At 45.6% G+C, this 13878-nt stretch overlaps 1 protein-coding gene across 1 annotated transcript in view; it reads left to right on the top strand.

The window, feature by feature from the left end:
- The window catches only part of ENPP2 (ectonucleotide pyrophosphatase/phosphodiesterase 2), a 129987-nt gene that overhangs the window by 46069 nt on the left and 70040 nt on the right, over positions 1-13878 (top strand). Inside the window, exons 3-4 of the mRNA XM_052651453.1 lie at positions 3872-4027; positions 11637-11762. Coding sequence (XP_052507413.1) covers positions 3872-4027; positions 11637-11762 — 282 coding nt within the window. The remainder of the gene's footprint in view (positions 1-3871; positions 4028-11636; positions 11763-13878) is intronic.

The raw sequence follows: 13878 nt of genomic DNA, 5'->3' as shown, positions 1-13878 counted from the left end.
TAGGACAGATTTGTTTTTAATTTATTTTTAATTGGACAATAATTGCTTTCTGGTGTCGTGCTGGCTTCTGCCGCACAGCAGTGTGAACCGGCCGTGAGTGTCCACAGGCCCCGCGCCATGCACCCCGCTCCCCGCCCACCCCTACGCCCGCCCCCAGCAGTGTGAACCGGCCCTGAGCGTCTGCAGGCCCCGCCCCACTCCAGCGGTGTGAACTGGCCGAGTGTCCGCAGGCCCTGCCCGCGTGCACCTCGCTCCCACCGCCGCATTGCACCCTCTAGGGGTCACAGCACCGGCTGAGCTCCCTGCGTTACGCAGCGACGTTACGCAGCGGCTTGCCCCCAGCTGTCTGCTTTACCTGCGGTCGCGTCTGTGTTTCATGCCCCTCTCTCAATCCGCCCCACCTCTCCCCCGGCTGTGTCCACGAGTCTCTTCACGTCTGCGGCTTTGTTCCTGCCCTGCAAATAGGTTCAGGCACCATTTTCCCAGATTCCATATCTGTGTGATGTTATATGGTATTTGTTTTTCTCTTTCTGACCTACTTCACTCAGTACAGAGTTTGTTTCCTTGTTGTCTTTCTCGTTAGTTCTTAAGTTTTTAGTTCTGGTAAAGGAAGGCTGTACAGATTTTAGAATTCAGGTGTATAAGAAGTCAGAGAATCCTTCCATATCTGACTATTGAATCAGGTACAAGAAGAGGAGCAGTTGTAAAACCTGAGCTGGGCCTGGTGCCGGGCGAGGGGCCCAGGACCTGGGTGGGATGAAAAAGCAGAGTCTCCTGCCAACACAGGAGATCCGGGTTCGATTCCTGGGTCAGGGAGATCCTCTGGAGAAGGAAAGAGTAACCCACTCCAGTACTCTTGCCTGGAAAATCCCATGGACGGAGGAGCCTGGAGGGCTCCAGTCCATGGGGGTTGCAAGAGCCGTACACACTTGGCAGCTAAGCAACAACAATCCCTAATCCACACCAGCCCAGAAATTCACTCTTATTTGAAAGCTGTTAGTGACCCCATATTGAGTGCAGTACTTTTTATGAGCTGTATCTTTGCCTTATGAGTGTAAGAGCAACTCTTTCTTACCAAAGCTGTCTTCAGTTTAAGGGTTGGCAAGGAAGATGACAATTGGATAGGGGCAAGCTATTGTGTGAAATGCAATTATTTTCAAAAGCAAAGTGAGTGGTAAACTTAGAGAGTAACTATTGTTGGAAGGAAGGAGTAAAAATCACTTTGATAGAATGAATGGAGAAAGGTTTAAAATGATTAGAAATTCATACAAATCTTTTGAAAGTAAAAATAAGAAAAAGGAAGAGAGTATGATGAGGGAAAAGCAGAGGGCGTGAATGGAGGAAAACACATGCTGGCTGAGATGCCCCAAAGGACGCGTGAGCATCTGCGAACAATGTGCCTTTGAAGCTCTTCTGATTATCCCAGCTCTAAGGATAGCTAAGTGTGCTTATATACGCAGTTCATGAGCACAAATTCTACTCAGAATTTATCATAATAATAGATGGATGCTGGAATGATTCTAAGCAGTATCCTTATAAAAAGCATGTTTCCGTTATAGGCATTTTTCTTACATTCGCTGAGGGGCTTTATTTTTCCTTTCTCTGCTGCTCAGTCCTCCTCCTCTCATAGTTCCTCGGGGTTCAGCATGTCTGTTCATTGGCTGGGCAAAGTCTATAGAAAAATGTGGTTTGTGAACCAGAGGTAAGGCATTGCCTTGGAAACCTGATATTATTTCTTCAGCTGAACGGGGGTGATTTGTATGTCTTTGAATATCCCAGAATCAACCATGCAAAAGCGTTTCGCCTCTCATGGTCAGGTGAGTCTATTTGCTTTAGTTAGACTGATCTAACGCCGTCCAGGTCAGGATTGGACGACTCAGACTTGAAAGAGGACAAAGGACTAACAGATGAACGGGATGTTCAGATAAACGGCTTTGGTGAACCTAGAAATGCCATTAGATGTCTGTTCTCTCCCTGCCTCTGGTGTTTTCTTGATTTCACAAGTAATGGATTCTGATTATTAAAAAAATGGAAAATTCATAAACATAAACAAGGAACTAAAATAACATTATAGATAAAATTTGTAGGATATTTATATATTGTATAATACATCCTCCACGCACAAATTCACATGCATGTCTACTCACACATGTATAGGTGTATGCTATATGTATACGTGAGAAGGAGAAGTGAGCAAGCAAAACGTCAAGAAAGCAAAAAGACATTTGTAAAACAGAAGTTTCAAATTGCAGAAAAGTAAGACGTTTCCTTGCTTTTTCTCTTTCTCATTTCTCCACGAATAATTTCTGTAAAGAATTTTTTCAGTGAAAACAAGTGTGATGCACACTGGCGTGCGCTGTGTGCTCACGTCCGACCCTGGTGACCCCATGGACTGTGGCCCTCCAGGCCCCTCTGCCGCGGGGTTTCCCAGGCAGGAATCCCGGGGTGGGTGTCGTGTCCTCCTGCAGATTGACCCTAGTACCTGTCTCGACGCTCTGTCCCCACCCACTCTCTCATCTCCAGCTGTGGCCTCTGACTTTATCTCACGTTTGTCTCTATCTTCACTGCTTTCTCCGTCTCTGTTTCTAACAGAAAATATAATATATACATTTACTGCCGGGGCTTTCGTGGTGCCTCGGATGGTAAAGGATCTGCCTGCAATTCAGGAGACCTGGGTTCGGTCCCTGGGTCGACCAGGACAACTTTCCATGCTTTGCTGTTTAAAAAAACATGTCTATCCATTTTGTAGCTCTTTCCATACTAGCCTGTACCGATCTGACTTGCTTTGTAAGCTAGGATGAGGATCCTGCTTGATTTTCCCAGCCAGCCTGTTACCCTAGCACTACTCACCAATTAATTTTTTCTCACTCCGTGATTAATCCTTTCTTTCTCCAAGGTCGCAGAGTTCACGCTCACATAGCTCTAGTTACGTATGGAGGCTTCATGGCTGGAAGAGATCTTGAAAGTCTTCTATTTCAACCCTGTCTGTTGAGACTGTTCTCAGAACATTTCGGCTCAGTCTTCCTGTTGCAGCTGTAAGAATCCTGCCTGCCAATGTGGGAGATGCAAGAAACGCAGGCTCGATTCCTGGGTCAGGAAGATCGCCTGGACTAGGAAATGGCAGCCCATTCCAGTATTCCTGGCTGGAAAATCCCATGGACAGAGGAGACTGGTGGGTTACGGGCCATGGGTCGCAAAGAGTTGGACACGGCTGAGCAGCTGAGCATGCCTGCACATTCCTTACAAAAACTGTGGATTTTTGAACAGAGGAATGAACACTTCCAAGTGTAGGCTTCAAAGGACTGTTCTCTGTTGGCATCACAACATCCACAGAAACACAGATTTGTAGTAATAATCACTGTAAATAGGAGTAAAACCAGTAGCCAACATTTGTTACTTTCTATATGGCTGACACCTTGCTCAATACCTCGTTTAATTCGCATGACAGCCTCCAGTTACTTTTATTGGTCTCCCTGCTCTACAGGTGAGGAAACTGGCGCAGAGGGCCTGCCGAGGTTCACAGCCAGCAGGAGATGGAGCCAGGCTGCTCAGCTCGAGTATGCCTGCATGACCGTGCTCTTCTGCCCAGGGCCTCCCTGCCAGAGTGATGTGACGGAAGGTCGCTCAGCCGTGCGACTCTCTGTGACCCCATGGACCGTAGCCTGCCAGGCTCCTCTGTCCATGGAGTTCTCCAGGCCAGAATACTAGAGTGGGTAGCCTTTCCCACTCCAGGGGATCTTCCCAAACCAGGGACTGAACCCAGGTCTCCCGCATCGCGGGCGGATTCTTTCCTGTCTGAGCCGCCGGGGAAGCCCCATGGTGACAGGGCCTGTGCCCTAATCCCATCGCCCTTGTCTCTTGTCTCTTGCAGTGTTGTCAGACGCCCCCTCGATCAACATCTCCGGATCTTGCAAGGGCAGATGCTTTGAACTTCAAGAGGCTGGACCCCCTGACTGCCGGTGTGACAACCTGTGTAAGAGCTACAGCAGCTGCTGCCTTGACTTTGATGAGCTCTGCTTGAAGACAGGTGCGTAACTTTTGAATCCTCTCTAGTCTTGGTTCGCTGGCTTAACGACCCCCTGCTGTTGAGCAGCCTGCCATCGCCACCCTGCTTTGGACAAACCAAGCTGGGGGATTTAGTTTTGTTCCTGGAGTGACTGCCAGTTGCGTTATGAGCCCACCGTGTATGACTGTCGCGTCCACACAAGACTCAGCCCAGAGAGAATTCTTCGCAGCTGCAGTCATCATTTTCTAGTTTGGGATGTTTATGACCAGTTACTTTTTCTTTCATCTTTGTGATTTCTATCTCTTGCTGTCCCTCATTCACTGGTAGCGTACCTGGACTGAAATTTTGCACGTTCTTAAAGTCTTGGGCTCTTCTGGGGCGTCTGTTTTAACTGTATTATTTTTGCTTGCCTGCTCAGTTTCTAACATTGGCTTTGTTTCATCTTATCGTATAGTGACTATGGGTCTACTCTGAGGTCAATTACTTCTTCTCAGTGGAAGTCTAAAATCATTTTAGAATTCTTCTTGGGGTTGCATGCTCAAGGCAGCTCTACAGTCTTCCTCTACACGTGCCTGACCTTTGTTTACATTTCTTGATAGAAGGGTCAGTGGGATATACAGGCCTCTGAACGTACATTAGTTGAGAAAACCACCTTTGGCGACTCGTTCTGCCTGCTGTGTTTCCGAAGTCTCACACTTTAGGGGGGACTTTGCAGTTACCCTGTAGATTATCCCCTCTTCCTCTGGGCAGCTTCATATTCTGACTCCGGGAAAGGAGACAAGCAACCCTGCTCTTAAGGTCATTTTGTAAAAAATTATTTTTTGGAAAAAGTGGAAGCAGTGACAGATTTTATTTTCTTGGGCTCCAAAATCACTGCAGCCATGAAATTAAAAGATGCTTGCTGGTTGGAAACAAAGCTATGAAAAACCTAGATGGTGTATTAAAAAGCAGAGACATCACTTTGCTGACAAGGGTCCGCCTAGTCAAAGCTGTGGGTTTTGCAGTCGTCATGTACGGATGTGAGCGTTGGACCGTAGAGAAGGCTGAGCGCCAAGGAGCCTGGCAGGCCGCAGTCCATGGGGCTGCAAAGACGCGACTTGGCGGCTTAACAACAGCTGCGTTGCTGTGCTGTGTGAGTCTCCGCTGCGCGGCGACGTGAGTCAGCTCCGTGTGTGTATATAGCTCCCCTGCTTGGTGCCTTCCCCTCTAGGCCAGCCCCGAGCGCTGAGCAGGGCTCCCTGAGCTCTGCAGTCGGCCCCCGTCAGTCATCTCTTCTGGAGTAGTATCAGCAGTACACGGGCCAATCCCAGTCTCCCGATTCATGGCCCTCCCCCTCCTCCCCCCTTGGCGTCCATACTTTTGTTCTCTACGTCCATGTCTCTATTTCTGCTTTGCAAATGAAGTCATCTATACCAGTCTTTCTAGATTCCATATATATGTGAATATATGACACCTGTTTTTCTCTTTCTGGCTTGTTTCACTCTATATGAGAGTCCCTAGGTCCATCCACATCTCTACAAATGACCCAATTTTGTTCTTTTTTGTACATATTAGTGTTGGTTGCTCAGTCTTTGTCTGATTCTTTGTGATTCTATGGACTGTGGCCCTCTAGGCTCCTCTGTCCATGGGATTCTCCAGGCAAGAATACTGGAGTGGGCTGCCGTTTCCTTCTCCAGGGGATTTTCCTGACCCAGGGATTGAACCCAGGTCTCCTGTATTGTAGTCAGATTCTTTACTGTCAGATATCAGGGAAACCCTCCTTTTTTATGGCTGAGTAGTATAATAGTTCATTGTATTAAGACCATTAGATACAGAGATTCCACAGCTCTCTTGATAAATTTTTACCTGCTTTTAGACTTTTATGGTTAGATGATTATTTCAGAAATCTAGCTCATATTATCATTGACATTAGTCTGACTTTTCTAATGACAACATTAGAAACAGATATATTATTCTCCTTTACTAAAGGAATAGCACCTGCTTTATATGAAAACCTCTGTCAACTCCTTACTAGTTCAGATTTTTCCCCCCTCCTCAAAAGAAGGAGAGTGCTATTAGGCTGCTTATTTATTTATTTGCATAGTACATTTTCCCCATGTTTGGCCCTATTTTTTGTTGTTGTTCCTTCCCTTTTTCCTTTGGAACTTCTCCCAGCTTTCTGGTTGTGGGTTTGTAAACTGAAATGCTGGGAACCTTGTAAACTGAATATAGGCATGGAACAGATGTTCCAGCAGAGTTTTTGGCTTCAAAATATTATTTCAAACCAGTGGTCTGTGTATACTTGACACTGAAGAACTAACGAATGTTCTATACTTCCTCTTCTACTTTGAGTATCTTGTCCCTGACACATCATCTCAGCCGCCCCGATTCCTGATCTTAGAGCTGCTTCTAAACTTGAATGGATGTTATGACTCTAGCTTAGCTCTTTCTGAATGTAGCTCATGCCTTTCTTTCCGAGTTTAATAAATACAGACACGTTAAAGTAGCTCGCGTCCCTGTGTACAAAGATATCTTAGGCCAAATGTGGAAGAACCAAATATAAAATAATAACAAAAGGTTGAAGGAGAAAACAGATCTCTGAGATACTACTCTGCTGACCCAGAGATAAGCACAGTCAGTGTTTCAGTGAAAATTAAGACTGTGTTGTGTGTTTAGAATGTATTTGTTGTGCAGTTGCTAAGCTGTGTCCAACTCCTTGCAACCCCACAAACTGCACGCAGCACGCCAGGCCTCCCTGCCCATCACCAACTCCCGGAGTTCACTCAGACTCATGTCCATGGAGTCGGTGATGCCATCCAGCCGTCTCATTCTCTGTCGTCCCCTTCTCCTCTTGCCCTCAGTTTTTCCCAGCATCAGGGGGTTTGAAGCGTATGTATGTATGCATTTATATTTGTGTATATTTATGCCTGTGTGAGCTGTATCTGTATTTATGTACCTTTATACACATCATCCTTTTGAATGCCTACATCATATTCCACTGAACAGGTACAGCCTACTTCACTGAGTGAGTGATCAGCAATTATGTTTCCCTAACTCTTGCTACTGGGAACAGTGGACCAGTGAATATTGTTCATGCATGTTCATACTTTTGTCTATTTTCCTTAAGATCAATCTGAGGAATGGGATTTGGGGATCAAAGTATATATCAGTTCAGTTCGGTTCAGTCCCTCAGTCATGTCTGACTCTTCGACCCCATGAACCGCAGCACGCCAGGCCTCCCTGTCCATCACCAACTGCCAGAGTCCACCCAAACCCATGTCCATCGAGTCGATGATGCCATTCAACCATCTCATCCTCTGTCATCCCCTTCTCCTTCCACTTTCAATCTTTCCCAGCATCAGGGTCTTTTCAAATGAGTCAGCTCTTCGCATCAGGTGGCCAAAGTATTGGAGTTTCAGCTTCAACATCAGTCCTTCCGATGAACACCCAGGACTGATCTCCTTTAGGATGGACTGGTAGGATCTCCTTGCAGTCCAAGGGACTCTCACTTTAACTCAGATGACCATTACATCTACTACTGCGGGCAGGAATCCCTCAGAAGAAATGGAGTAGCCATCATGGTCAACAAAAGAGTCCGACATGCAGCACTTGGATGCAGTCTCAAAAACGACAGAATGATCACTGTTCGTCTCCAAGGCAAACCATTCAATATCACAGTTATCCAAGTCTATGCCCCGACCAGTAACTCTGAAGAAACTGAAGTTGAACAGTTCCATGAAGACCTACAAGACCTTTTAGAACTAACACCCAAAAAAGATGTCCCTTTCATTATAGGGGACTGGAATGCAAAAGTAGGAAGTCAAGAAACACCTGGAGTAACAGGCAAATTTGACCTTGGAATGCGGAATGAAGCAGGGCAAAGACTAATAGAGTTTTGCCAAGAGAACACACTGGTCATAGCAAGCACTCTCTTCCAGCAACACAAGGGAAGACTCTATACATGGACATCACCAGATGGTCAACACCGAGATCAGACTGATTATATTCTTTGCAGCCAAAGATGGAGAAGCTCTATACAGTCAGCAAAAACAAGACCAGGAGCTGACTGTGGCTCAGATCATGAACTCCTTATTGCCAAATTCAGACTTAAATTGAAGAAAGTAGAGAAAACCGCTAGACCATTCAGGTGTGACCTAAATCAAATCCCTTACGATTATACAGTGGAAGTGAGAAATAGATTTAAGGGACTAATCTGATAGACAGAGTGCCTGATCAACTATGGATTGAGGTTCATGACATTGTACAGGAGACAGGGATCAAGACCATCCCCAAGAAAAATAAATGCAAAATAGCAAAATGGCTGTCTGAGGAGACCTTACAAATAGCTGTGAAAAGAAGAGAAGTGAAAAGCAAAGGAGAAAAGGAAAGATATACCGATTTGAATGCAGAGTTCCAAAGAATGGCAAGGAGAGATAAGAAAGCCTTCCTCAGCGATCATGCAAAGAAATAGAGGAAAACAATAGAATGGGAAAGACGAGAGATCTCTTTAAGAAAATTAGAGATATCAAGGGAACATTTCATGCAAAGATGGACTCAATAAAGGACAGAAATGGTATGGACCTAACAGAAGCAGAAGATATTCAGAAGAGGTGGCAAGAATACACAGAAGAACTGTGCAAAAAAGATCTTCATGACCCAGATAATCACGATGGTATGATCACTCACACTCAACCTAGGGCCAGACAAAGTATATATATGCATTTCTTAAATGTAAATAAATATAACATAATTATGCACCTCAAAGTTTATATTTCTCTCAAAGGGCACAGGCCCTTTCAGCACTCCCTTTTCAGCATGTTCTCATTTATAAAAATTTCTTTTCTGATATGATAGATAGATAGATAACTTTATTATTATCTAATAAGGTTAAATATTTTTATGTTTATTCTTATAGTTGCTTTTAAAATTATACAGAATCATACTTTACTTGAGGTTCATTAAATTTTAAAAAATTTCACTCTTATGCAAAGTTAATAATGCCTCAATATATCTAGCTTGTTAATGAAGTGAAGTGAACTGAAGTCGCTCAGTCGTGTCCAACTCTTTGCTACCCCATGAACTGTAGCCCACCAGGCTCCTCTGTCCATGGGATTTCCCAGGCATGAATATAGAATGGGTTGCCATGCCCACCTCCAGGGGATCTTCTTGACTCAGGGATCAAACATGCAGCTCCTGGATTAGCAGGAGGATTCTTTACCCGGGACACCCTCTTATGGAACTAGGGGAGGAATAAAAATATATTTTGGGGGGACGTCCCTGGTGGTCCCGTGGCTGTGACTTTGTGTCCAGTGTAGGGGGCGCTGGGTCTGATCCTTGCTGGTTCAGTGACTGTGATTCTGTGTCTAGTGTTGGGGGCGCTGGGTCTGATCCCTGGTGGTCCAGGGGCTGTGACTCTGTGTCCAGTGTTGGGGGCGCTGGGTCTGATCCCTGGTGGTCCAGGGGCTGTGACTCTGTGTCCAGTGTTGGGGGCGCTGGGTCTGATCCTTGGTTGGGAAACTAAGATGCCATGTGGCCAAAAGGAAAGGAAAGAAAATTGCTTGAACTGAGTAAAGAAAACTGGAACTACTACATATCAGCTTAAAAGATTATATGGCAAATTAACAAATTTTTAAAAAGTGTTTTGGTTGGAAGAATTATCTTTGAATTGAGGAAAAAACACCTCATATGACCTCTGTCCCTCAACATAACCTTGGAAAATTGCTAACCATTGAGAATAGCAGATCCTGGGTAAAAGAATTCCAAGCATTTAATCTACTTGGAAAGAGACAGTGGAAACAGGGGTTATAAAAATATCAGAGAATGGAATCAGGATGCAAGAGTAATTGTAAAATATGGAAATTAAAAACTGTAGCTGCATGATTTTCTAGTATGGCAACTAACATCTGTTTATCCAGTTATTCACATGGCAGTTGTATATCTCGGTAGAATATTACTAAAAAGCAGCATTGCTTTCTAAAATTTTTGCCTCTCACTTAAGACGTGTTTTAAGAGATGAAGATCTGAAGTGTCCTTTAGCTCAGAGAAGCCTTTCTTGACCACTCAAGTCAAGTAGACCCAGCCCGCTCCGTAAGTCAAGTAGACCCAGCCCGCCCCATTACTCTCTGTCAGTGTTAATTTTCTTCACAGCACTTACCACAAGCTGAAATGATCTCATTGACCGTTGACTTGCTTATGGTCTGCCTTTCCCAACTGGAATGTAAGGTCCATGAAGAAAGGACCTTGTCTTCCTTGCTCTTCACTCCCTCCCCACGGCCTAGAACATGGAAGTCACAGTCGATGTATCTTTTGAATAAATGAATCAGCTATGAAGTTTCTCAGCAAAGCCACCGTGAATTTAAAGAGTTGTATTGTATCGTCACAGTAGTTCTGAATTAGGTTTAGTTGATATTCATGGACACTGACTTGAGCCAGGCGTACACCCAGGTACTAGAGTTACAGTGGTGAAAGGAGAGACGGGACTTTCCCTGCCGTGGAGCTTACAGTCCAGCGGAGGGAAAGTCACGCGTGAAGTCCAGCACTCTCTTCAAAACGAAGATATTACTTTTCTGAAGATATTTTCTTGGTGGAAAAAAGTTGTGAGCTCCCAATCAAGTATGCTCAGATAGGAGTCTGTAACCTAGCAGCTGACCTCCTTGAAAATAGGTATTCTGACCTGTAATTGTAAGCAGGACCACAGTTTGGCCTACACTCAGAACTGTGAATGTCTTTAGTATGGCTTTATACTCTTCACAGCTTCCCTGGTGGCTCAGATGGTAAAGAGTTTGCCTGCAATGCCGGAAACCTAGGTTCGATCCCTGGGTCAGGAAGATCCCCTGGAGGAGGGCATGGCAACCCACTCCAGTATTCCTGCCTGGAGAATCCCATGGACAGAGGAGCCTGGTGGGCTACAGTCCACGGGGTTGCAGAGCTTCAGACACAACTGAGCGACTAACACACGCATAATCTTCATATAACTTTAGCCTCCGGTGCATCTTGTGTCAGTTAGAGGCCATTTAGTTGCATTATCATCTGTATTTAAATCAGGCTGATAAAGGTTTAAGTAAAACTACTTTGGAAAATAAAAGAGCCCAGCTGTGGCCAACTATGTCTACAGTGGTATGTGCACGCTAAGTCACTTCAGTCGTGTCTGACTCTATGTGACCCCATGGACTGTAACCCGCCAGGCCCTCTGTGCTGGGATTCTCCAGGCAAGAGTACTGGAATGGGTAGCCATGCCTTCCTCCAGGGGATCTTCCAGGCCCAGGGATCAAACCCATGTCTTTTTCATCTCCTTCACTGGTAGGCAAGTTCATTACCACTAACGCCACCTGGGGAACTATCCCTGTCACAAACCTTATACACCATCCATTTCCTTGGTCTTTTAGGATAGTTCACAAGTGGTTAAGGGTTCCATTTTCCCAAAGGAGCCCAATGCCATTGGACTTTGAATTCTGATTTGAAAAACTAAAAATCCATCCTATTTGTAAGTATGCCAAATATCATTTAGGCCTCAGGCCAACTCTAATTTCACAAGCAGATTAAATGATGTGGGACTTTAGCTCTTTTTCTTGGCAAACATTGTAAGCAGTTGTGGCCTCTTTTATTTGGTTTGTGCGAAGCAGTGAAAAGTGTTCTGTCGTGCTGATTTCAGCTGGCGGCTGGGAGTGTACTAAGGACAGATGCGGAGAAGTAAGAAATGAAGACCACGCTTGTCACTGCTCGGAGGACTGCTTGGCCCGGGGAGACTGCTGCACTAATTACCAAGTGGTTTGCAAAGGTACATGTTTCCTCTGTTGGCTTAAACTTTATCAAAGGGAAGATTGGAGACGTCCCAGGAGACCTCGGCTCTTGCGGCTGTGACACCTTGGACGTGGGCTTGGGAGGTGGGAGTGAGTTGTGCCTTTTCATTTCTCAGGCTTCTTCCTCAGGTTGGCCAGCCTGCATTTTGCTGATCTGAAATAACAAGGAAATTATCCCAAATTCCATAATTAGGGACCCATAGTCATATATGGATGTGAGAGTTGAACTCTAAAGAAAGCTGAGCACCGAAGAATTGATGCTTTTGAACTGTGGTGTTGGAGAAGACTCTTGAGAGTCCCTTGGACTGCAAGGAGATCCAACCAGTCGGTCCTAAAGGAAATCAGTCCTGAATATTCATTGGAAGGACTGATGTTGAAGCTGAAACTCCAAATGAGTGAACTGAACTGAATCATGAAGAGATTTCTAGAAGAGATCCTATCTTGGTCAAGTTTCTTAGAAGCAGAGCCTGAGATGGGAGTGCTGTCCAGGGAATTCTCTGGGAAGGTCTCTGCAGGAGAACCATCTGAGGGAGCAGGGGCGTGGGGAGGGGAAGGCGAGTGAGGCTGTGGCTCAGGGCACGGGTCCCCTGGCTTTGCCCTCCTCGGGCTCTGGAGGGTGAGCCTCAGAGCTCTTACGTCTGAAGTTGGGCATGGCTCGGTGCCCACCAGCTGTCAGCTGTGAGCCTCAGCACCAGCACCAGCCTTGGGGTGGGAGTGTGAGCGTGCTAAGTCCCTCAGCCGTGTCTGACTCTGTGTGACCCTCTGGACTGTAGCCCACCAGGCTCCTCCATCCATGGGGTTCTCCAGGCACGAATCCTGGTGTGGGTGGCCATGCCCTCCTCCAGGGGGTCTTCCCCACCCGGGGATCGAACCTCAGGCACGAATCCTGGCGTGGGTGGCCATGCTCTCCTCCAGGGGGTCTTCCCCACCTGGGGATCGAACCTCAGGCACGAATCCTGGCGTGGGTGGCCATGCCCTCCTCCAGGGGGTCTTCCCCACCCACCCGGGGATCGAACCTGTGTCTCTTACGTCTCCTGCACTGGCCGCGAGCTCTTCACCACTCAAGCCACCTGGAGGGCCCAGGGGTGGGAGCACTGCTGCTGAAGAGGAGGGGTGCCTAAACCATAGCTCTCGTTATGCCCAAGGCCGTGTATGTGTGCGTGCAGACTTGGTGAAGTGAATTGTCGAATATGATGGTTTTATTCATCCATGGACTGCCGAATGTATAAAAGATGCCGTTTTGTCTTTAAGGAGCTTGTCACCCTGGCAACCACTTAGCCAAGTTAATGAAAGGATCCCAGGATCTTTGTGTAACATTTGCAGGTCACTTTTCAGTGTTTAAATGAAGAGCTTTTCCAAGCTGTGACATGGAACATTTATGGAGCGTTTCTGTTCAAATATTTTAAGGGAAGAGCAGATTCTGAAATATGTGTAGTGTTTAGTTATGGCAACACATCCTACCTGAATGCTGACCTTGAAAATTTCTCCTACCCAAATGATTGTTGTAGCTGTTGATAAAACACAAAATTGGTTGAGAATTTTCTTTTCTTTTCCCTTTTATTTCCCTGGTAAATGTACCAATAATCCACAAAGGCTATTAGAAGAGAAAATAAAGTTCTAGGTATCACTGGTCGTTGAACTGTGAAAATTGGTGTTTGCTGGTTTCAAATTCTAGTTGTGGGACTTCCCTGTGGCTCATGTGTGGGCCCTGGGTTCTCACATGTGTAGCAGAGCTTCTCCATTTTAAGGAGCATGGGACTTACGCAGTGGTCACTAGTTAGATTCATACTGAGCAGGGAGATGTCCAGCGCTCTTTACTTGGGAGCGGTTTCTTCAAAGTCTTGGTCACAAGTGTTACTTACATTTCAGACATATGCTTTAGTTTGTTTTAAGACAATTTAAAGCGCATGCTTTTTGATAATTTTCATTTTCTCCAAAGTAAGCTTCATTTTTTAATCTAAGCTCTTTTTCAGTCTCTATTCTTTTTTTTTTAGGTTTTAATGAATGAATGAATTTTCAGTTGGAGTATAATTGCTTTACAGTGCTGTGTTAGTCTCTGCGTGCAGCAGCATGAATCAGCTGTGTGTACACACA

Source organism: Budorcas taxicolor, chromosome 14 (genome assembly GCF_023091745.1).
Source record: "Budorcas taxicolor isolate Tak-1 chromosome 14, Takin1.1, whole genome shotgun sequence".
Classification (NCBI taxonomy): Eukaryota; Metazoa; Chordata; class Mammalia; order Artiodactyla; family Bovidae; genus Budorcas; species Budorcas taxicolor.
This window is presented reverse-complemented; position numbering and strand designations above follow the sequence as displayed.